The sequence below is a fragment of the Saccopteryx leptura genome, chromosome 1 (assembly GCF_036850995.1).
Source record: "Saccopteryx leptura isolate mSacLep1 chromosome 1, mSacLep1_pri_phased_curated, whole genome shotgun sequence".
NCBI classification, from domain to species: Eukaryota; Metazoa; Chordata; class Mammalia; order Chiroptera; family Emballonuridae; genus Saccopteryx; species Saccopteryx leptura.
In genome coordinates this window covers 169,951,928-169,977,984 of record NC_089503.1, presented here as the reverse complement: position 1 = coordinate 169,977,984, position 26,057 = coordinate 169,951,928, and the positions used below count along the sequence as shown (strand labels likewise).

General features: G+C 40.8%; 1 protein-coding gene across 1 annotated transcript in view; it reads left to right on the top strand.

Moving 5' to 3' along the window:
- The window catches only part of USH2A (usherin), a 538,690-nt gene that overhangs the window by 190,879 nt on the left and 321,754 nt on the right, over positions 1 to 26,057 (top strand). The window contains exon 22 of the mRNA XM_066379924.1: positions 14,648 to 14,778. Coding sequence (XP_066236021.1) covers positions 14,648 to 14,778 — 131 coding nt within the window. The remainder of the gene's footprint in view (positions 1 to 14,647; positions 14,779 to 26,057) is intronic.

Genomic DNA, 26,057 nt, shown 5'->3' with positions numbered 1-26,057 from the left:
AGCCAACTGGAGAAATTAGATACTTTTGTCCTGCTTTGAACAGAGTTGTGACTTGAATCCATGTAGAGAAACTTGATGTTTTTCCTATAGATATAATTCAGGGGGAGCTGTCTTTAAAGGATGAATTGTAAATTCATAGTTAGCAAGGGGATATCCTGGGAGAATTTGGAAACCAGGATGGTTTTTGGCCTGGATTTTGGGAAGGCAAGGTAGAAACATGTTAATTAAAGATTAAAACAGAAACCAAAACATCACGTCTACACTTGAAGGTCTTGAGGGGGAAGAGGGTCAGTTGTCACATATTTTCATGTTAGTATCCTCCAGTGACATGCGCTGTCTCTAGGAGACACTCAATAAACATTTCTAAAATAGAAGTTGTTATGCAGCTTTACCCGGAACTGTGGCTCTGTATAATCAGGCGCTGTGCACTTGTGAGAAGATGGACTGTGAGAAGGTTGTATAGGTGAAGACATTGAAGTTTTCATTTTCGAAGAAGCCCCAAGATCACTCTTGTTGCAGGCTGCCTACTTCTTGGAATTGTACAGACATCCAAGGTGTAGTGACAAATATTCTGTTTTCTAATGTGCAAAATAAAGCTGCACAGTATAGCCCTCTGTTCTTAAAACAAAATCACGGGCCTTGGAAAGCACACAAAAATCAGTGAACTTTCATACTAATAATAGTAGCTAAATCGTATAACAGGTCAAATGGTTCTAAGGACTTTATACATATGAATTCTTTTTCATCTTCCCAGGAACCTTGTGAAAGAAGAAACTATCATTAGCTCCACTTATCCATGAGGAAACAAGTACAGAATGGTTAAACAATGTGCCCATGGTCACATATAAGTTTTAGAGCTGGTGTTTGAACCCAGACCATCTGGCTCTAGCATCTTTTTAAGCTACCAAGCCAAACACCAAATTCCTTCTTTATTGGAGGTACACCAAAGAAATATCTTAACAAAATAATATAGGGCCTTTGGAAGAAAAAGCAAAACTTTTTAAAGATTGTTTTCATTGTATCAGTGCTTGAAGTTAAAGATTCGGGTGAGGGCCAGGCACTTGTCTCCTGACCGGCCAGCCAGAGGGACGGGTTCCTCCCAGGCTCTGTCTTTAGTAAGTGGCAGGTGTCATCAGTTCCTTTTTGTGCTCCACACATTTTCTCTCTTGATGTCATGTTCAAACATGGTTAATACATTTTTAGTGGTTTATTTAGGGGAGATGCAATTGTCTTAACTAATGAAAATATTAAAAAGTTTGTCCCTGAATAGGTTCGTCTGCACACAGGCAAAGATTTCTCTGATTGATTTTTTTAAAACAAGCTTGACATATTTTTAACTGAAGTGAATTTACCTGACAATTTAGTGTCGTGATGATAAAGTGTTAGAAATGAATTCATAACCAAATTCAAATATATGCATTGTCACCATGCAAATCTGCTGTTCTCAAGTCCCAGAATAGTGTGAACTAAATAAAATGGAATTCAGTGGCAGCAAGAATGCACTAGTTACATCTAAGGATTCATTTTGTGACAGTAAGAGTAATTATACAATGACCTAAGCTATTAAAGAGATTAAGGGGTTTTACTTTTTTATTCATTTAACATGCATTTATGGGAATCCTATTATTTAAAAAAAAATCATTGGAGCTAATAAATATTGCAGTCTGATCACATTTAGAATTTAGATATTTCTTGGTGTGGAAGGATAAGACTGGCCCCTTTTTGTAAACTATTCTTATTCTCTGGAGAGTCCCTCAAAATTCCATCGTAGTAAAACACTTGATCCTTAGGAAACCATTGGTGACTCTATCTGTAAGAGACTAGCAAAGACACGGGACTCTAGCAGCCAACTGACTTCCCCTCGCCCTTCTTCTGACAAGCCCGATGAGGGGGTGGGGTAGGATAGGAATGAACTGACTTGTCCCAGGCTTCATGGTCAGGATATCTGAGCTGCCAGGGACCTTCATTCTTTCCTCCTTGTTCTTTCCCCCTCATTCATTCCATTCTCTATTTGCATGAGGTGCAGGGGCATTATGGTGTGGTTATTCCAGCCCACTCATAAATAGATGTGTGGTTAACTGTCCATCTGTAGGAAGCGTGGGAACCCTCGGGGGGCTTTTTGTTTGTTTGTTTGTTTGTATTTGTTTATCACGTGTCACAATGATGGGTGTATAGCCCACTCCTTCATCCTGGAAACCCTTGCTCTTAAAGACAGGATTCTTCCATAGAAGAACCATGAAGTGATTATAGCATTATCTTCAAACTGACAGAACCAGGAGTAGACATTTTGAGTTTATTTTGAGCTTACCATATGTTATTTGGAAGTTGCACAAGAAAAAAGTAGTTTTGATTTTTATTCTATATCCAGGGTCCCAGTATGCTCCAAGGGGGTCTGAGATACATTTTCATATTAGTGCAATTGCTTGGGACCCGCTGGGATTGTTACTGGAGGGGCTTTGCTGTAGAAACCTCAAAGCAGATTTCTTTAATGCTGCTTGAGTTTGTTGAACACTTTCAGCCATTAGATTTGACATGAAAGACCCTGAATTCATTCCAAGGTCAAAGCCACTCAGCAATTGTGCTAATGCTACAAGTGAGTAGGATTTGATTGCTTTTCAAAACACTTGTTTTACAAAAAGAAACAGCACATTGTAGTACATTTAGTATACTTAGTATATTTTAAGTTTTGAAATTCCCTTTCATTCAATTTGAATCTATAAATTTACTTCATACAATGGCAATAAAATATATAAAATCTTACATAAGCTTAAAAAGACATGGGCAGGATTAATTTAAAGAAAAGATAAACAGAAACTAATAAAAAATTTTTGAGACATAAAGAGGGACAGATAGGGACAAAGAAGGGAGACATGAGAAACATCAATTCTTTGTTGCAGCACCTTAGTTTCATTGATTTCTTTCTCAGATGTGCTTTGACCAGTAGGCTCCAGCTAAATCTGTGACCCTTGCTCAAGCCAGCAATCTTGGGGTCATGTCTATGATCCCAAACTCAAGCCAGCATCCCTGTGCTCAAGCTGGTGAGCCTGCGCTCAAACCAGTGACCTCGGGGTTTGAACCTGGGTCTTCTGTGTCCCAGTTTGATGCTTTATCTACTGCACCTCTGCCTGGTCAGGAAGACTAATAATATTTTAATGTTACTATAAAATATCAATGAATTGAGGGATAGTTAGAAAAGAAGCAACTAAATTTTCAGATATTAGAAAGATTATGAAATAATAACATTCTACAAAAATATCAGTGGAAGAAAACAAAGTACAAAGACTGATTTAGGACAATATACTTTAAGTATGCTAAAGACAGGATTTCAGATTGGAAGACAATATGGCGATGGAGTAGGCAGATGTACCAACTTCCACCTCCCAGAACCAAAGTGGATTACAAACTAATTTTAAGAACCATCATCTGGAAAAACCAACTTTGGACTAAACTAAGAGGACTCTTCAACCAAGGAACACTGAAGAAGGCACACTGAGACTGATAGGAAAGGCGAAAATGTGGAGAGGGCTGCCCAGCTCCCTGGAACAAACAGCAGCTGGAAGAGACTCACGTGGCAAGAAGTGAGTTTAGCAGAGAGAGGAGGGTCCTGAGTCCCAGGAACAAAGCCCCAGCCTGCAGCCCCAGAGCCTAGAAGAGGCATATGGACAGTATTTAGCTAGAAACAAGACAGGATACTGTTTGTGAGAAAGAGACTGATTTCGCAGACCCAGGATTCTTCTTAAAGGGACCGTGAGGAAACCTCTCTCACAACCACTCACCCCGGGTTCCGGGGACAGGGAGAGAGGAGAGGACCGGAGTAGCAGGAAGAGAGTGTAATATAGGAGGCACAGGGAGAAACACTTTGAGGGACAGCCACCCTAACCCCTGGGACAAGTCACTCCCCAAATCTAAAGTAAATATTTCTTCTGGAAACAGCAATACCAGCAAAGGGAAGCAGGACACCAGCAAACAAGCTCTCCCACAGCACTCAGAGCAGAGTTGCTTAGAAGGAGGGAGCTTTCAGGACTACAGTAGTGAGTCTTAGGGTCTGAACTGCAGTGCTCCCACCCATATGGCTGAGGGCTCACCCGAAGGTGGGCAGCAGCAGGACGCAGAAACGCGGTTCTGTCGGCAAGGGTGGAAGCCAGCTGGCCACCACTTAGGCCCAAGTGTGAGCTCAGTCTTGCCCAGCTGGGGAAGAGGGGACATGCAAAAGTGATCAAGCCCAGCTGCAGGCTGCCTTCAATCCAGCCTGCAGGGGAAGGGCAGGAGCCCCATAAGGGGCAGAGACCCACCCTTGAGCAAGGATGCAGGAGCATAGCCTTGCCCCACCCATGGAACCAAGGCTTGAGGCCTGACTTGGGAGCCAGCTCCTCCCACAGGGGTGGAGCCAAAAGCCCAGAACAAGCGGAGTCCCACTACTGAGCATGGGCACGCAGTCCCACCTGGCCTGTGAAGCCAAAGCTTGCAGCCATCCCACGAGTGGGCTCCTCCTGCAGGGGCGGGGTGAAAACCCGGAATCAGGTGGAGACCCGGAGCTGAGCAAAGGTGCTCACCCCTGCCCTCAGGACCGAGCATAATGCCACCCGTGGGGGCAGGGCAAAGGCCAAGGCCACCAAGGCTTGTACACCCAAGGACGTGATCACAGCCACTCCCGTGAAGAAGAGGCGGAAACCAAAGCAACAGCCGCAGTGGGCAGGCACCTGCAATGCCCATACCCAAATGCCCTAGGCAGCAACAGCAGAGGTGGTGGCGGTCCTCCAGACAGACCACACCTAGAAAACAGAGGCCACATTCAGTGGACTCCAGTGGCCAAAACATTCTTTTACACAGACAAAATGAAAAGGCAGAGAAATGCAACACAAATGAATCAAGGGAAATCCCCAGAAAAGGACCTGAATGAATCAGATATACCCAAATTACCAGATGCAGAGTTAAAATAACGATTGTTAGGATGCTCAAAGATATTAGAACAACAATAGATGGTCATTATGAACACCTAAAGAGATAGCAAATATAAAAAAGGACATTGAAATAATAAAAAAGAATCAGTGAGAAATGATAAATACAATATCAGAAATGAAGAACACAATTGAAGGAATTAAAAGCAGGATGGATGAAGCTGAGAATCAAATCAGCGAGTTAGAGGACAAGATAAATGAAGGCACAGAAGCAGAGCAGAAAGAAGAAGAGACTCAAAAAGTCTGAGGAAACTCTAAGAGAGCTCTGTGACAACATGAAGAGAAATAACATCCACATCATAGGGGTTCCTGAAGAACAAGAGAAAGAACAAGGGATAGAGACCTTGTTCAAACATATCATGGCTGAAAACTTCCCTCAATTAAGGCAGGAAAACGTCTCACAAGTTTAAGAAGCACAGAGAACTTCATTAAAGAGAAACCCAAAGAAATTTACACCAAGACACATCATAATTAAAATACCAAAGCTAAGTGATAAAGAGAAAATATTAAAAGCTACTGGAAAAAAAAGGCTATCACCTACAAAGGAGCCCCCATAAGAATGACTTCTGACTTCTCAACAGAAACACTTGAAGCCAGAAGGGAATGGCAAGAAATACTTAAAGTAATGCAGAACAAGAACCTACAACCAAGACTACTTTATCCAGCAAGGCTATCATTTAAAATTGAAGGAGAAATAAAAAGCTTTACAGACAAAAAAAAAACTCAAGGATTTCACTGCAACCAAACCAAGGCTGCAAGAAATGCTAAGGGGCCTGATGTAAACAGATCAAAGGAGAAAAAGAATATAGCAAAAGAGGAATACAGTTTTAAAGAATAAAATGGCAATAAACAACTACATATCAATAATAACCTTAAATGTAAATGGATTAAATGATCCAATCAAAAGACATAGGGTAGCTGCGTGGATAAGAAAACAGAACTCATACATATGCTGTCTACAAGAGACACACCTTAAAACAAAAGATGCACATAGACTGAAGATAAAAGGATGGAAAAAAATATTTCACTCAAATAGAAATGAAAAAAAAGCTGGAGCAGCAATACTTATATCAGATAAAATGGACTTCAAAACCAAGGCTATAGTAAGAGATGAAGAAGGTCACTACATCATGATAAAGAGAGCAATCCAACAGGAAGATATAACCGTTATAAATATCTACGTACCTAATATAGGAACACTTAAATATATAAAGCAGACTTCGATGAATTTAAAGGGCGAGATCAACAGCAATACTGTAATAGTAGGGGATTTCAATAACCCACTAACATCACTAGATAGATCCTAAAGAAAGAAAATTAACAAAGAGAAACAGCAGACTTAAAGGACACACTAGATCAACTCAATTTAATAGATATCTTCAGAACCTTTCACCCTAAAGGAGTAGAATATGCATTCTTTTCAAGTGCTAATGGTACATTCTCTAGGATAGACCACATGTTAGGGTACAAATGCGGTCTCAACAAATTTAAGAAGATTGAAATCATATCAAGTGTTTTCTCTGATCACAATGGCATAAAACTAGAAATCAACCACAACAGAAAAATTGAAAAATACTCAAACACTTGGAAACTAAATAGCATGTCATTAAATAATGAATGGGTTAACAATGAGATCAAAGAAGAAATAAAAATATTCCTAGAAACGAACGATAACAAGCATACATCAACTCAAAATTTATGGGACAGAGCAAAAGCAGTCCTGAGAGGGAAGTCCATAGCATTACAGGTATAGCTAAAGAAGCTAGAAAAAGCTCAAATAAACAACTTGACCCTGCATCTAAAAGAACTAGAAAAAGAACAGCAAGTAAAGCCTAGAGGTAGTAGAAGGAAGGAAATAATAATTATCAGAGTGCAAATAAATGACATATACACTAAAGAAACAACACAGAGGATCAATAAAACCAGGAGCTGGTTCCTTGAAAAGGTAAAAAAGGCCCTGGCTGGTTGGCTCAGCGGTAGAGCATCAACCTAGCATGCGGAGGACCCGGGTTCGATTCCCGGCCAGGGCACACAGGAGAAGCGCCCATTTGCTTCTCCACCCCTCCGCCGCGCTTTCCTCTCTGTCTCTCTCTTCCCCTCCCACAGCCAAGGCTCCACTGGAGCAAAGATGGCCCGGGCGCTGGGGATGGCACTGTGGCCTCTGCCTCAGGCGCTAGAGTGGCTCTGGTCGCAACATGGTGATGCCCAGGATAGGCAGAGCATCGCCCACTGGTGGGCAGAGCGTCGCCCCATGGTGGGCGTGCCGGTGGATCCCGGTCAGGCACATGCGGGAGTCTGTCTGACTGTCTCTCCCTGTTTCCAGCTTCAGAAAAATGAAAAAAAAAAAGAAAAGAAAAGAAAAGGTAAAAAAGATTGATGAACCTTTAGCCAGACTCACCAAGAAAAAAAGAGAGAGGACTCAAATAAATAAAATTAGAAATGAGAGTGGAGAAATAACAACTGACACAACAGAAATACTAAATATTGTAAGAAAATACTATGAAGAACTGTACGCCAAAAAACTAGACAACCTAGATGAAATGGACAAATTCATTGAAACATATAATCTTCCAAAAATTAATCCTGAAGAATCAGAAAACCTAAACAGACCAATTACAACAAATGAGATTGAAACAGTTATCGAAAAACTCCCCAAAAAGAAAAGTCCTGGGCCTGATGGCTTCTCAAGTGAATTCTACCAAATATTCAAAGAACTAACTCCTATCCTTCTCAAGCTATTTCAAAAAATTCAAGAGGAAGGAAGACTTCCAAATCCTTTTATGAGACGTGTATAATTCTGATTCCAAAACCAGGCAAAGACAACACAAAGAAAGAAAATTATAGGCCAATATCTCTGATGAATATAGATGCTAAAATCATCAACAAAATATTAGCAAACCAGATCCAGCAATATGAAAAAAAATCATACATTATGATCAAGTGGGATTTATTCTTGGAAGGCAAGGCTGGTACAATATTCACAAATCAATCAATGTGATTTATCACGTAAGCAAAAAGAATGAGAAAAGCCACATGATAATTTCAATAGATGCAGGAAAAGCATTTGATAAAATCCAGCACCCATTCATGATCAAAACTCTCAGCCAAGTGGAAATATAGGGAACATAACTCAACATGATAAAGGCCATCTATGACAAACCCACAGCCAACATCATACTCAATGGGCAAAAATTAAAAGCAATCCTCTTAAGATCAGGAACAAGGCACAGATTCCCCCTTTCACCACTCTTATTCAACATAGTCCTGGAAGTCCTAGCCATAGCAATCAGACAAGAAAAAGAAATAAAAGGCATCCAAATTGGAAAAGAAGAAGTAAAACTATCATTATTTGCAGATGATATGATATTGTATATAGAAAACCCTAAACTCTCAGTCAAAAACCTACTGGACCTGATAAATGAATTCAGCAAGGTGGCAGGATATAAAATTAATACTCAGAAATCAGAGGCATTTTTATACACTAACAATGAACTATCAGAAAGAGAAATTAAGGAAGCAATCCCCTTCACCATTTTAACCAAAAAAATAAAGTACCTAGGATTAATCTAACCAAGGAGATTAAAGACTTGTACTCGGAAAATTATAAAACATTGATAAAAGAAATCAGGGAAGCCTGACTAGGCAGTGGCACAGTGGATGGAGCATTGGACTGGGATGCAGAAGGACCCAGGTTTGAGACCCCGAGGTCACCAGCTTGAGCGTGGGCTCATCTGGCTTAAGCAAAAAGCTCACCAGCTTGGACCCAAGGTCGCTGGCTCAAGCAAGGGGTTCCTCGGTCTGCTGAAGGCCCATGGTCAAGGCACATATGAGGGAGAAATCAATGAACAACTAAGGTGTCGCAACGAAAAACTGATGATTGATGCTTCTCATCTCTCTTCTTTCCTGTCTGTCCCTATCTATTCCTCTCTGTGACTCTGTCTCTGTCCCTGTAAAAAACAAAAAAACAAAAACAAAAAAAAAACCAGAAAAACAAACAAAAAACTTAAAATAAAAAAAGAAATCAGGGAAGATACAAACAAGTGGAAGCATATACTGTGCTCATGGTTAGGAAGAATAAACATCATTAAAATGTCTATATTACCCAAAGCAATTTATAAATTCAATGCAATATCGATTAAAATACCAATGACTTACTTCAAAGATATAGAATACATATTACAAAAATTTATATGGAACCAAAAAAGAACACGAATAGCCTCAGCAATCTTGAAAAGGAAGAATAAAGTGGGAGGTATCACACTTCCGGATATCAAGTTATACTACAATGCCATTGTACTCAAAACAGCCTGGTACTGGTATAAGAACAGGCACATAGATCAATGGAACAGAACTGAGAACCCAGAAATAAACCCACACTTTTATGGACAACTGATATTGACAAAGGAGGTAAGACAATACAATGGAGTAAAGACAGCCTCTTCAACAAATGGTGTTGGGAAAACTGGACAGCTACCTGCAAAAAAATGAAACTAGACCACCAACTTACACCACTCACAAAAATAAACTCAAAATGGATAAAAGACTTGAATGTAAGCCATGAAACCATAAGCATCTTAGAAGAAAACATAGGCAGTAAGCTCTCTGACATCTCTCGCAGCAATATATTTGCTGATTTGTCTCCACAGGCAAGTGAAATAAAAGACAGGATAAACAAATGGGACTTTATCAAACTAAGAAGCTTCTGCACAGCTAAAGACAATAAGAACAGAATAAAAAGACAAACTACACAATGGGAGAATATATTTGACAGTACGTCTGATAAGGAGTTAATAACCAAAATTTATAAAGAACTTGTAAAACTCAATACCAGGAAGACAAACAATCCAATCAAAAAATGGGTGAAAGAAATGAATAAACACTTCTCCAAGGAGGACATATAGATGGCCAATCAGCATATGAAAAAATGCTCAACATCACTAATCATTAGAGAAATGCAAATTAAAACCACAATGAGGGTCCTGGCCGGTTTGCTCAGTGGTAGAGCGTCGGCCTGGTGTGCAGGAGTCCCCAGTTCAATTCCCGGCCAGGACACGCAGGAGAAGTGCCCATCTGCTTCTCCACTTCTCCCCCTCTCCTTCCTCTCTGTTTCTCTCTTTTGCTCCCACAACCAAGGCTCCATTGGAGCAAGGTTGGCCCGGGCGCTGAGGATGGCTCTATGGACTCTGCCTCAGGTGCTAGAATGGCCTTGGTTGCAACAAAGCAACACCCCAGATGGGCAGAGCATCGCCCCCTGGTGGGCATGCCGGGTGGATCCCAGTCGGGTGCATGCGGGAGTCTGTCTGACTGCCTCCCCATTTTCAACTTCAGAAAAATACAAAAAAAAACCAAAAACCCACAATGAGATATCATCTCACACCAGTCAGAATGGCGCTCTTCAACAAAACAACACAGAATAAGTGCTGGTGAGGATGTGGAGAAAAGGGAACCCTCCTGCACTGCTGGTGGGAATGCAAACTGGTGCAGCCACTGTGGAAAGCAGTATGGAGATTCCTCAAAAAATTAAAAATCAAATTGCCTTTTGACCCAGCTATACCACTTTTAGGAATATACCCCAAGAACACCATAGCACTGTTTGAAAAGAAGAAATGCACCCCCATGTTTATGGCAGGATTGTTCACAATAGCGAAAATCTGGAAACAGCCCAAGTGTCCGTCAGTGGACGAGTGGATTAAAAAGCTTTGGTACATATATACTCTGGAATACTACTCAGCCATAAGAAATGATGACATTGGATCCTTTACAAGAACATGGCTGGACCTTGATAACATTATACTGAACGAAATAAGTAAATCAGAAAAAACTAAGAACTATATGATTCCATACATAGGTGGGACATAAAATGAGACTCAGAGACATGGACAAGAGTGTGGGGGTTATGGGGTGGGGGGGGGGAGGAGAGGGAGGGGGTTGAGGGAGGCGAGGGGCACTAAGAAAACCAGTTAGTAGGTGACGGAAGACAATTGGACTTTGGGTAATGGGAATGCCGCATAAGCAAATGTCAAAATAACCTAGAGATGTTTTCTCTGAACATATGTACCCTGATTTATCAATGTCACCCCATTAAAATTAATTTTAAAAAAAGACAGGATTTCAATCATTAAACTTTCATTCAGCAAATAGTTTTCAACAGCTGTGATGACCAGCCATTGTGCAAAGTATTAGCAATGCAGAAGTAAAGAACTTCAAGTTTCTGCACCATGCTTGCAAGATATGGAAAGGAAGTTAAGCAACTTGAGAAGTTTCTTGCAATGAAGTCATAAATGAACAGGCATCTAAGTGAAAAATTCAGTTCATTAATTTATAAAATCACACACTACTACAAGATTTTAGGGATTGTCTAATCTGCTGCCTCCATTTACAGCTGAGGAACCTGGGGCCCATTCTGTGTAGAAGAGCCCTAGCATTTATGTGTTTCAGAAAGCATCTGGAGATATGACTTCCTTGTAGCTTTATCCTTTGGCGGTGGTAAGGCATTAGTCCTTAAAACAGTGGTATCCAGACAGTTCTAGTGTGCAACTACTCGAGGAGAAAATGCAGAATTACTTAAAAGATCAAAGAGATCATTTTTTTGTTTGTTTTATAAAGATTAAAATTAACTACAGTTTTCTAAAAACTTCCTATGGAGTAAAACATCTTCATTCTTGTTTTTCTTCTCTAGCATTCCCCTACTTTTTTATTCTAAGCAGTACTTCCCGTGAAATATTTTAGCATGCTGATTTAATGTTTCCCATGTTCTTTAGCAGTAAACAACTGAAACATCATTTAATTTTAAAAAATTATGAAACAATATAGGTTTAAGTGAAGATGACAACTAAACTTGGGTATTCTAATAAAGAACCATTTGGGGATTAATTCCAGACCATTTGCAAACATTTCAGGTTAGTTTTTAATTGTTGCAAGTCCAGTCAATGAAGGTTTTGTTATTCATGTATTTATAGGACTGCTGATCCATAAATATTTTATGAATGGAGACATTTTTAGCACCACCTAATGGCAGGCAAAGTGAAAAGAAATACCTCTACTAATTTAGAACTTATTTGCATAATTTAAATTAAGCTATAGATAGAGTTGCTTCTACATGTGACCTTTTACATTACCTAATGTACCATATAGGCAGCTAGAAATCTATCTCCAAGCAGTTGGCTTGGGTGGGAGTAAAGCAGAAGGGATATTTGATAATGAAACCAAGGGATTTTTGCTTTCTTTATGAGAGCAAGGATAAGAAAATATCTGGGTGACAGAACACATTGTGTTTATGCAAAGAATATTGTCTTAATTTTAGGAGCTTATGCACTGAGACTCCATTCTCCATACCCCGGTTAATTTACTGACAAAATATACCTCGACTGTCACATTAGCATAGTGAATTTGTGTTGTTCTTCAGGAATTGTTGATAAATCTCGGACCAATTTGATATACTGCTCCCATAAAGCCTATTTCATCTCAGAAACTCTTTGTAAATGAAGAGCCTTGTCATTCTGTTTATCCTCTTAGAATTTTCTATAGGATATGAGTCAAACAGTGTGGTTTATATCAGGGATAAGCAACTCTTGCCTTAGGAGATACCTGCTTATTGCAGATGGTTTCCTAGCAGGATTTGAAAACTGAGGATAGATGAATGGGACATGTGTGGTTTTTGATGCAGTTGCAGTCTGCTGAATCCAGAACCAATCCCCTTACCTATGGAGGACCTTTTATTACCAACCCAGCTGAAAGAAGCTCTCTCCCCTTCAATGTTCTGGTTGATTGTGATACCACTCAAATGAGCATTCATTAGTTACTCAATGTTGAACTGTTATATGATGCTCATGTTTGATTTTGAGCTCTTGACTCTCACCATCTCATTTGTCTATGTGTGTGTGTATACTTTGTCTTTCCAACTAAAGTAGAAACTCTGAGAACAGAAATGATTGTGACTCTTAAACTTCTCTGCTAGTTTCAATGCAATAAGCCAGGTGCCTTACACGGGAGACACTCAATGGTATGCATTGAGTGGGTTGGATGGTGGGTAGAACGGAGATGGGACCAAGGTGGCAACAGTGGGAAGATGTGGACAAGGTCCACCGGGGGTGAGGACAATGGAGATGCAGAGACCCAACTCCAGAGACTAGGTTTAGTGACACAGATTCGATTTATTCAGGAAATAAGCTAGCTTATATACACTGGTTCAGCCTATAGGATGTTACAGTGTGTCCTTCACAGCCAATGGCTGAAAATGTCAGGAAGCTGACTGATTGGCACTGAGTTATTTCCTTACAGTGATCAAGCTCCCTCCTGGGTGTGCCTAGGAGGGTTTCAGATGCTGGAGTGTTCTCACAGCATTGCATCAGCCACAGCTGCTAGGAATGCACTCTGCGCTATACCTATAGGAAGACATCTCTGTGACCATTGCCAGCTGCCCTGCTTCCTGAGCTGGGGAAGTTCCTGAGAGACAGGAGCATAGTGTGTCATGGGCAGTGCTCATAGGGGATTTGAGGGGCAAGGGAAGATCCTGAAATGCTGAAGGCTGCAGCCCTTGTAGAAAAGTGTTTTAGAGAATTAGCTCTACAGGCTACTGCATAGCAGATCCTGCCCGGTCTTAGCTTCAGATACTAGACTGATTATGTATTTTAAACTTCTTAAGGATTTTAAACAAGGTTCCTGTGTTTGTTTTTCCATTCATGTCAAAAAAATTATTTTTATGACTAATATTATTATCTTTTTCCCCCTTTTTTATCAATTGGTCTATTGGGGTGACACTGGTTAACATCATTATAAGGTTTCAGATGCAATTGGACACTTCTGAGTATCTGATTTGAGGTTGCCATCATGTATCCTTCTGTTAATGAGCTTTTACACAAATTTAACCTTCATTATACAGTTTGTTCGCAAAGTCATGGTGCACTTTTGGTCGATCACAGGAAAGCAACAAAAGACAATAGAAATGTGAAATCTGCACCAAATAAAAGGAAAACCCTCCCAGTTTCTGTAGGATGATGTGGCAGCATGTGCGCATGTGCAGATGATGATGTAACACCGTGTATACAGCGGAGCAGCCCACAGCCATGCCAGTCGAGATGTGGAGAGTACAGAGGAAAGTTCAGTGTGTTCTGTGGCTCGCTAAATTAGAATCTGTGACCAAAGTGCAATGTGAATATCGGTGCGTTTATAACGCACCGACACCACATAGGAATAACATTACTCGGTGGGATAAGCAGTTGAAGGAAACCAGCAGTTTGGTGGAGAAACCCCGTTCTGGTAGGCCATCAGTCAGTGATGAGTCTGTAGAGGCTATACGGGATAGCTACCTAAGGAGCCCTAAAAAATCTGTGCGTGAGCCCACATTGAACTGCACTGAATAGGTATGAAACTGGGAGAGTTTTCCTTTTATTTGATGCACATTTCTATTGTCTTTTGTTGCTTTCCTGTGACCGGTCAAAAGAGCACCATGACTTTATGGACACACTGTATATTGATTAGTGAGAGCTCTGGCTCAGGTTTCCGAGTCCAGGGTGGCATTTGTAATGGGACAGATTTCAAACCACAGGGCTGGGACAGCCCAGGGCACTGCATGGACAATTCCCTGAGTGTACTCGCCATGTTGTAAATAATAATGACAGTTGGTGTACGTTTATCAGGAAGAATCCACAGAGCCCAGCACTGACTCGCCGACTGCGCTTGTTTCTCAGGGATCAAGGCCAGCTTCCGGACCAGGGTGCCCGAGGGTTTGATCGTCTTCGCCACCACCCCGGGTGGTCAGGAGGAGTACTTTGCACTCCAGCTGAAACATGGGCGTCCTTATTTTCTCTTCGATCCTCAGGTAAAGGGTTCATCATAAGAGTTGAGATTTTTTTTTTCCCTGAGCATTTACTAGGCACCAGGGACAGAGGTAAGTGCTTATGTTTTCATGTTGAGTCCTCACCAGAAACATCAAGGTAAGTATTGTCATGATCTCAAATTGACCAGTGAAGGTGGAGAAGCTGACAAAAGTGACTTGTCCATGGCTGAAATAGCAGAGCTGATTTTCAAAACACAAAAGTCTTATTGTACACAGTTAATGACCATATGCTGTCTTATAATGAAGATGAAAATTTTAAAGTAAAATCTAGTAGAATTATTTTTATTTTACATGAGAGCAAAATTATGTCTCTCTTTATTCTCCCTCTTTCCATCTCCCCTCTTCCTTCCTTCCTTCCTTCCTTCCTTCCTTCCTTCCTTCCTTCCTTCCTTCCTTCCTCCTTCCTTCTTCCTTTCTTCCTCCCCTCCCTCTTTCCTTTCTTCCTTTCTTCCCTCCCTCCCTCTCTTGTTCACTGCACTATATTGGAAGGAAATATTTCAACCAGGCTTCTAACCCCCCCACACACACACACATTTAAAAAGAGTCTGAAATTTAACAAGGAGAAGCAGTAGTGGGTAATAAGCCCAGCAATATTTTCAACCTAAATATTTCATGACAAAGTGAGTAGAAATGTGTTTTCAGTGCTGGAGAATCTTGGAAATAGAAGAGACATACAGCAAAGGCAAAATGAAACTCTTAACAATTGTTTGGTGCTAAAGCTATTAAGAGCTGAAGGAGAGAAAAAGACTGTGACCTTAGTTTCTAACAGTATCAACTTAGCAGAGGGTCCGTAAGGAAATAGAGTATGTCGGTGCCTTCTCTTCATAAAGAGGCAAACAAGTTTGATTTTTAGATGTTGTGAAAAAAAAGAAAGTAATTATTAATAGAATGGAAATATCCCAAGGACATCCCAATTACTGAGATGAAAAATGAGACTCAATGCCCAATTGTGAAAATCAACAAAAAATCATTAAAAGAAAGATCTAGGGAATATTTGAGAAGAAGCCAGATGGAGAGAAACCTTAACCGTATACCCATTTATTAGTCGAGCATTTAAACAGGTGTATAGTAGTACTCTTATCTCATTCTTGAAGTAGCCACTTGAGGTAGTTAATGTTGTCATCCCTGCTTTTGATAGAGTGGCTTAACTAGGGTAACAGAGTGATTTTGTGCTGAAACCGGCACTGAATTGATTCTGTTCAGCTCAACTTTGTTAAAAGTCTGTTGCGCCCCCCACCGCGCTGTGCAGTTAGGAACACGGAAGTGAAAGGAACAGAACACCACCGCAGCTGTCCCCTCCCTGGGACCTCCCTTCTCCACCACAGAGCTGGACAGGACAAGGAACATCTGGGTCTCAGAGCAGTGTCCCATGATGGCTCCCACTGCCTCCCACTGACAGTTGGTCACGCCACTGTAAACGTCCTTACCCGTGTCTGTGAGTGTGACTCCTGGTGACCCTTCCTACCCCAGGCCACATTTCTCATAGCCCACTGGCCACGGGTTGTTCATAGCTTTTGAGTATTTAATAAACACCCTCCATCCCCCACCCCCACATACACACACTTTGAACATAGTTGAGCAAAATCCTTGCAGAATTCAAACATGTTTTCACCAGACCCGAAGCACAATTGCCATCTCTTTCAGCAGTGTAGTTCCTCTTTCTGCAGGGTGTGCCACCTTAAGACCTTGTGGACTAGCAAGATAAAGGCATAAATGCTCCACTCTGCTTAGCCACCATGGTCACATTCAGAGAAGTCTCCGTCTCACCGTTTTATACTCCTTTTTCATGATCAGATAGACAGTCTGTTGTAAGCCGTGATCACAGAGCGTAGGGCCTTGACAGCCATCTCTGCCCTCTGCCCCTTCTCCCGTAGCTAATTACTTGGGGTGCTCATCACTGCTGTTAGCTTTGCCAGCTACCCTGTCCCTACCCTGTAGGCCACCCCTTTCCTGACCAGTGTACAAAGTCAGCAGGTACCTCCCCAGTAGTAATAAAATTGTCACTGCTAGAGGTTGGAGGATCATGGGAATGGGGTGAGTTCAGTGATGCCCAGTGACAGATTTTTTTTATTTTTTTGGGGGGTCTGGAATGATAATATCTCTCTACAAGACAAAAATTCCCTGCATTTCCAGGAAAGTGACAATTAATTTATTCAAAGGAAAGTAAAGTATTTGTTGAGCAGGTTTGACGTAGGAAATATTTGAGAAAATGTAATCAAGTTTATTATACTAAGTGCTCGGGAATCATGATGCTATCTATCTATTTATGAAACAGCTCCAGCCAGCCAGGACCGTGCTCTTCCTCGCCACCAAGGAGCTTACTCTCTAGTGCAGGTTGACTGGACCTATTTGCTCACTTTCTAATGAAGAACACAAATACTTTCAGACCAAGAATTGTTGAAACTGAGGAGTGGAAATTTTTTTTGGAATATTCTGTCTCTGTTTTCTTTCTCTCCTTTCGGGTAGAAATAAGGACACAGATTCTTGCATGAAGTTGGACCTGCCCCAGGTTTAAAGAAGCTGATGTTTGTTTTATATGCCTCCATTTGACATTAAGAAAATTGCTATTTTAAATACTTTAGGGGCCACTTTAAGCCAGTTTTCTTTCCCTGTGTCCTTAAGGGAGATAAGGTTATCTAATGAACATCTTAGGGTAGTCATCAGATAAGTCATTAATTCATTAAAGTGTCTTTCTTATCAGATTGCACAATCCAGAAAGGGTGAAGTCTGACCCTTTTGTCCTCAGATATATTCTTGAGGCTGGCACAGTCCTTGGAACATAGTACATGCTCAATAAAGAAATGTCTGTTGACAGATTGGCTGACTTAGGGACTTGGTAATTCTGGGCAAAATACGGTAATTGAAGAAAGTTTCCCTTTTTCCATAATAAAATATCCAGCTCTTTGATTATGTTACAGTTTACTTCTTATTTATCAGTTTGTTAGATACTTTGACTTTTATTAATGGTTATTTTTTAATTACTGTTCCTGCATCCACTTAAAATAATTAAATTTTGAGTTGTGAAAAGAGCCTTTTGTAGGAATTTAAAGTTACTGTTTAGCATATAGTTTGAAAATAACTCAGTCATTGCATACTGTGTTTTTTAGCATATTCTGATAAACATCATAAGTAATGAATGCATAACACAGTATAATTCTCCATAGACGCTATAGATATAAAAACTGATTTGGTTTCCCTTCTACCTATCCAATACATTCCATGAATAAATATTTAGGGGAAGAGAGGAAGACATGTGGTAGCATGTTATGAACTATACTTGGAACCATTGTTAAGAGTCATGACAAAGGAGAGACAAGATGGCGCTGGAGTAGGCGGACGTACCAGCATCTACCTCCCAGAACCAAAGTGGATTACAAACTAATTTTATGAACTATCATCTGGAAAAACCAACTTTGGACTAAACTAAGAGGACTCTTCAACCAAGGAACACTGAAGAAGCCACATGGAGACTGGTAGGAAAAGAGGAAATGTGGAAATGCGGAGAGGGCTGCCCAGCTCCTCGGAGCAAACGGCAGCAGGGAGAGACTCGCGTGGCGGGAAGTGAGATTAGCAGAGGGGAAAGGGTCCTGAGCCCCAGGAACAAAGCCCCAGCCTGCAGCCCCAGAGCCCAGAAGAGGCATAAGGACAGTATTTAGCTGGAAACAAGTCAGGATACTGTTTGTGAGTCTGATTTCTCAGACCCAGGATCCTTCTTAAAGGGACCGCGCAGAACATCTCTCTCAAAAACAATCACCTGGGGCTCCTGGGGATGGGGGCAGAGAGGAGAGGACCAGAGTAACAGGAAGAGAGTGTAATCTAGAAAGCATAGGGAGAAACATTTTGGGAGATAGCCACCCTAACCCCTGGGACGAGTCACTCACCAAAGCTGAAGTGAATATTTCCCCCGGAAATAGCAATACCTGCAAAGGGAAGCAGGAGAGCAGCCAAACAAGCTCCCCCACGGCATTCAGAGCAGAGTCGCATAGAAGGAGGGAGCTTTCAGGTCTACAGTAGTGAGTCTTAGGGTCCGAGCTGCAACGCCCCCACCCACGCGGCTGAGGGCGCACCGGAGAGCGGGCGGCAGCGGGAGACAAAAGCGCGGTTCTGCTGGCAGGGGCGGAAGCCAGCTGGCCACCACTGGGCTCAGGTGTGAGCTCAGTCTTGCCCGGCTGGGGAGAAGGGGGCGTACAAAAGCGGTCAAGCTCAGCTGCCAGCAGCCTGTAATCCAGCCTCCGGGAGAAGAGCGGGAACCCCGGAAAGGGTGGAGACCAGCCCCGGAGCAAGGGCAGAGGAGCACAGCCCTGCCCTGCCCGTGCAACCCAGGCTTGCAGTCTGACTTGGTAGCTGGCTCCTCCCACAGGGGTGGAGCCAAAATCCCAGAAGAGGCGGAGTTCCGCTACGGAGCTGAGCTTGGGCACGCAGGAGGATCCCACTCTAGGAACAGGTGCTAGCCTTGGCTCTACCGCCAGGCAGGGCGAAAGCTCGGAAATAGGCGGAGACCCGCAGCTGAGCAAAGATGCTCGCCAGTGCCCTCAGGACCGAGCATAACGTCACACATGGGGGCAGGGCAAAGGCCAAGGCCACCAACCCTTGTGCACCCAAGCACGTGATCACAGCCACTCCCGTGAAGAGAAAATGTGGAGGCAGAGAAATAAAACACAAATAAACCAAGAGAAATCCCCAGAAAAGGACCTAAGTGAATCAGATATAACCAAATTACCAGATGCAGAGTTTAAAATAACGATTGTTAGGATGCTCAAAGATATTAGAACAACCATAGATGGCCATTACAAAAACCTAAATAAAGAGATAACAAATATAAAAAAGGACATTGAAATAATAAAAAAGAAGCAGTCAGAAATGACAAATACAATATCTGAAATAAAGAATACAATGGAAGGAATTAAAAGCAGGATGGATGAAGCAGAGAATCGAATCAGTGAGTTAGAGGACACAATAAATAAAGGGTCGGAAGAAGAGCAGAAAAAAGAAAAGAAACTCCAAAAGTCTGAGGAAACTCTAAGAGAGCTCAGTGACAACATGAAGAGAAATAACATCCGCATCATAGGGGTTCCTGAAAAAAAAGAGAAAGAACAAGGGATAGAGATTTTGTTCAAACATATTATAGCGGAAAACTTCCCCCAATTAAAGCAGGAAAACATTTCACATGTTCAGGAAGCACAGAGAACTCCATTAAGGAGAAACCCAAAGAAACCAACACCAAGATACATCATAATTAAAATACCAAAGCTAAATGATAAAGAGAAAATATTAAAAGCTGCTAGAGAAAAAAAGACTATCACCTACAAAGGAGCCCCCATAAGGATGACTTCTGACTTCTCACAGAAACACTTGAGGCCAGAAGGGAATGGCAAGAAATATTCAAAGTAATGCAGAACAAGAACCTATAACCAAGACTACTTTATCCAGCAAGGCTATCATTTAAAATTGAAGGAGAAATAAAAAGCTTTACAGACAAAAATAAACTCAAGGATTTCACTGCAACCAAACCAAGGCTGCAAGAAATGCTAAGGGACCTGTTGTAAACAGATCAAAGGAAAACAAGAATATAGCAAAAGAGAAATACAGTTTTAAAGAAAAAAAATGGCAATAAACAATTACATATCAGTAATAACCTTAAATGTTAATGGATTAAATGATCCGATCAAGAGACATAGGGTAGCTGCGTGGATAAGAAAACAGGACCCATACATATGTTGTCTACAAGAGACACACCTTAAATCAAAAGATGCACACAGACTGAAGATAAAAGGATGGAAAAAAATATTTCACGCAAATGGAAATGAAAAAAAAGCTGGGGTAGCAATACTTATATCAGACAAAATGGACTTTAGAACAAAGACCATAGTTAGAAATAAAGAAGGTCACTACATAATGATAAAGGGAGCAATCCAAAAGGAAGATATAACCATTATAAATATTTACGCACCTAATATAGGAGCACCTAAATATATAAAGCAGATTTTGATGGACTTAAAGGGCAAGATCAACAGCAATACTATAATAGTAGGGGATTTCAATAACCCATTAACATCATTAGATAGATCCTCAAGAAAGAAAATTAACAAAGAAACAGCAGACTTAAAGGACATATTAAATCAACTTGATTTAATAGATATCTTCAGAACCTTTCACCCTAAAACAGCAGAATATACATTCTTTTCAAGTGCTCATGGTACATTCTCTAGAATAGACCACATATTAGGGCACAAAAGTGGGCTCAACAAATTTAAGAAGATTGAAATCATATCGAGCACTTTCTCTGATCACAATGGCATTAAACTAGAAATCAACCACAATAGAAAAATTGAAAAACATTCAAACACTTGGACACTAAATAGCACGTTATTAAACAATGAATGGGTTAACATTGAGATCAAAGAAGAAATAAAAAAATTTCTAGAAACAAACGATAATGAGCATACATCAACTCAAAATTTATGGGACACAGCAAAAGCAGTCCTGAGAGGGAACTTCATAGCATTACAGGCATACCTAAAGAAGCTAGCAAAAGCTCAAATAAACAACTTAACCCTGCATCTAAAAGAACTAGAAAAAGAACAGCAAGTAAAGCCCAGAGCTAGTAGAAGGAAGGAAATAATAAAGATCAGAGCAGAAATAAATGACATAGAGGCTAAAGAAACAATACAGAGGATCAATGAAACCAGGAACTGGTTCTTTGAAAAGGTAAACAAGATCGATGAACCTTTAATGAGACTCACCAAGAAAAAAAGAGAGAGGACTCAAATAAATAAAATTAGAAATGAGAGTGGAGAAATAACAACTGACACAACAGAAATACAAAATATTGTAAGAAAATACTATGAAGAACTGTACGCCAAAAAACTAGGCAACCTAGATGAAATGGACAAATTCCTTGAATCATATAATCTTCCAAAAATCAATCTGGAAGAATCAGAAAACCTAAACAGACCAATTACAACAAATGAGATTGAAACAGCTATCAAAAAACTCCCAAAAAAGAAAAGTCCTGGGCCTGATGTCTTCACAAGTGAATTCTACCAAATATTCAAAGAAGAATTAACTCCTATCTTTCTCAAGCTATTTCAAAAAATTCAAGAGGAAGGAAGACTTCCAAACTCCTTTTATGAGGCAAGCATAATTCTGATTCCAAAACCAGGCAAAGACAACACAAAGAAAGAAAATTATAGGCCAATATCCCTGATGAACTTAGATGCAAAAACCCTCAACAAAATATTAGCAAACCAGATCCAGCAATATATGGAAAAAATCATACACCATGATCAATTAGGATTTATTCTTGGGAGGCAAGACTGGTACAATATTTGCAAATCAATCAATGTGATTCATCACATAAACAAAAGAAAGAAGAAAAAGCACATGATAATTTCAATAGATGCAGAAAAAGCATTTGATAAAGTCCAGCACCCATTCATGATCAAAACTCTCAGCAAAGTGAGAATACAGGGAACATACCTCAACATGATAAAGGCCATCTATGACAAACCCACAGCCAACATCATACTCAATGGGCAAAAATTAAAAGCAATCCCCTTAAGATCAGGAACAAGGCAGGGGTGCCCCCTTTCACCACTCTTATTCAACATAGTTCTGGAAGTCCTAGCCACAGCAATCAGACAAGAAAAAGAAATAAAAGGCATCCAAATTGGAAAAGAAGAAGTAAAACTATCATTATTTGCAGATGACATGATATTGTATATAGAAAACCCTAAAGTCTCAGTCAAAAAACTACTAGACCTGATAAATGAACTTGGCAAGGTGGCAGGATATAAAATCAATACTCAGAAATCAGAGGCATTTTTATACACTAATAATGAACTGTCAGAAAGAGAAATCAAGGAATCAATCCCCTTTACCATTGCAACCAAAAAAATAAAGTACCTAGGAATAAATCTATCCAAGGAGATTAAAGACTTGTACTTGGAAAATTATAAAACATTGATAAAAGAAATCAGGGAAGATATGAATAAGTGGAGGCATATACTGTGCTCATGGTTAGGAAGAATAAACATTATTAAAATGTCTATATTAGCCAAAGCAATTTATAAATTCAATGCAATATCAATTAAAATACCAATGACTTACTTCAAAGATATAGAACACATATTCTAAAAATTTATATGGAACCAAAAAAGAACACGAATAGCCTCAGCAATCTTGAAAAGGAAGAAAAAAGCGGGAGGTATCACACTTCCAGATATCAAGTTATATTATAAGGCCATTGTACTCAAAACAGCATGGTACTGGCATAAGAACAGGCACATAGATCAATGGAACAGAACAGAGAACCCAGAAATAAACCCAGAGCTCTATGGACAACTGATATTTGACAAAGGAGGTAAGACAATACAATGGAGTAAAGACAGCCCCTTCAACAAATGGTGTTGGGAAAACTGGACAGCTACCTGCAAAAAAATGAAACTAGACCACCAACTTACACCACTCACAAAAATAAACTCAAAATGGATAAAAGACTTGAATGTAAGCCGTGAAACCATAAGCATCTTAGAAGAAAACATAGGCAGTAAGCTCTCTGACATCTCTCGCAGCAATATATTTGCTGATTTGTCTCCACAGGCAAGTAAATAAAAGACAGGATAAACAAATGGGACTTTATCAAACTAAAAAGTTTCTGCACAGCTAAAGACAATAAGAACAGAATAAAAAGACAAACTACACAATGGGAGAATATATTTGACAGTACGTCTGATAAGGAGTTAATAACCAAAATTTATAAAGAACTTGTAAAACTTAATACCAGGAAGACAAACAATCCAATCCAAAAATGGGCAAAAGAAATGAATAGACACTTCTCCAAAGAGGACACACAGATGGCCAACAGGGATATGAAAAAATGTTCAACATCACTAATGATTAGAGAAATGCAAATTAAAAACACAATGAGATATCACCTCACACCAGTCAGAATGGCGCTCATCAATAAAACAACACAGAATAAGTGCTGGCGAGGATGTGGAGAAAAGGGAACCCTCCTGCACTGCTGGTGGGAATGCAGACTGGTGCAGCCACTGTGGAAAACAGTATGGAGATTCCTCAAGAAATTAAAAATCGAACTGCCTTTTGACCCAGCTATACCACTGTTAGGAATATACCCCAAGAACACCATAGCACTGTTTGAAAAGAAGAAATGCACCCCCATGTTTATGGCAGCATTGTTCACAATAGCAAAGATTTGGAAACAGCCCAAGTGTCCATCAGAGGACGAGTGGATTAAAAAGCTTTGGTATATATATACTATGGAATACTACTCAGCCATAAGAAATGATGACATAGGATCTTTTACAACAACATGGATGGGCCTTGATAACATTATACTGAGTGAAAGAAGTAAATCAGAAAAAACTAAGAACTATATGATTCCATACATAGGTGGGACATAAAGATGAGACTCAGAGACATGAACAACAGTGTTGGGGTTACAGGGTGGGGGGAGGAGAGGGAGGGGGTTGGTGGAGGGGAGGGGCACAAAGATCATGGCTTTTCAGCATTTGCCATATTCCCCCCTTAATCTATAGACAGAGCAAATATTTACGTATGGTGTTTCCTCTTTAAAGACTGCTGTCTTAGGGACAAATGCTGATAAACTATTTCAGCAGTTCCTCCTTCTTCAAAGACTTATATGTCAACATAGAGCTCCATGTTTCATAGAACATACTCAAGCTCACTCCATGCTCCCTGGAGCTTTAGCACAAGGGAATGCCCCCCCCTTTTTTTTGTAGTATTTTTTCTTTTTTTTATTTATTTTTTGTATTTTTCTGAGGATGGAGATGGGGAGGCAGTCAGACAGACTCCTGCATGCGCCTGACTGGGATCCACCTGGCATGCCTACCAGGGGGGAATGCTCTGCCCATCTGGGGTGTTGCTCTGTTACAACCGGAGCCATTCTAGCGACTGGGGCGGAGGCCATGGGGCCATCCTTAGTGCCTGGAGTGGCTTTGCTCCGGTGGAGCCTTGGCTGCGGGCGGGAGGAGAGAGACGAAGAGGAAGGAGAGGGGGAGGGGTGGAGAGGTAGATGAGCACTTCTCCTGTATGCTCTGGCCAGGAATCGAACCTGGGAGTCCTGCACACCAGGCCAATGACTCCGACGGGTGTACCATATCATGCTTTTTACTTAAAAAAAAAAATTACATTTCTTTTGAATGCTGATGAACAGGAGACACCAAATCTTTTTCACCTGCAAACTGCTACCTTCTTTATTAGATCTAGCTAATAACACTGTTTTGTCTTTTTCCAAATAGCTCTAGATATATGGAAAAGATTTATATAGGTGGATGGGGATCCTCAAACCCCTCAGCGAGATCTTCTGAGAATGGCTTTTAAGATACCTAGAGGCAGAAAAAACCCAATAGAGATCAGGGGAACTACCAGCTTTTAGGATACACCCTTAAAGGCTCCAATGCCCCAAAGGGGTCTCATAGGATGTCATCTGGGTCCTGCTTCAATAGTGGAAAGGAAGGTCATTGAGCTAAAGCCTGCCAGGCTTACACGCCTCTGCTGTGAGGAAACAGGGACACTGGAAGGTGGGCTTCCCCCTCGCTCCTCTAAGGGTGGGTTCAGTCTCTTCCAGCCCTGCTCCAGCCACCTATGACCTAACCTTGTCCAGAAAGCTGGGGTTTGCCACTGAAGGCTGAAGGTGCCCAGGGCTGTTGGCCCCATCTATGACACTGTGGACGAGCCTATGGTATTTCTTCCAAGAAGCAGGTAAACTGACCTCATTTGCACAAGGGCCACTTAACTATGTTTTGCCTGAATAGCCAGGTTTTTTATTCTTCCCTCAAAGATCTCTGTTGTGGGTGTTGATAGTCCTATTTTCTGCTGCTTTGCTTAATATATAGTGTTTCCTTTATCCCTCCTACCTCAATGCCCACTTATATTTCAGGCTGGGACCTACTCCTAATTTAGAGCTCTCTTTCCTCCTTTTGCCAACTTGTATTATGAATTTACCTTTGCCACCCAGCTTAGTGTATCCCAAGGTTCTCTTTACCATGCCACAGTCACAGAGCTCCAGGGAAAAGCAACCTGGTCTCAACTCTCCAGGCAGAGGAGAACAGAAGCTCCATATCCACGCATGCTGCAAATGGCTTTTTCCAGTCTACCTGAATCATTACCAGCTAGAAGCAATGGTCATTGGGACTTGGACATGAGCTGTAAAGTATAGAATGGTGACAACAATTCCAGTGCCATGCGGACTTTTCCTGTGGGGAACTTTCCTGGAC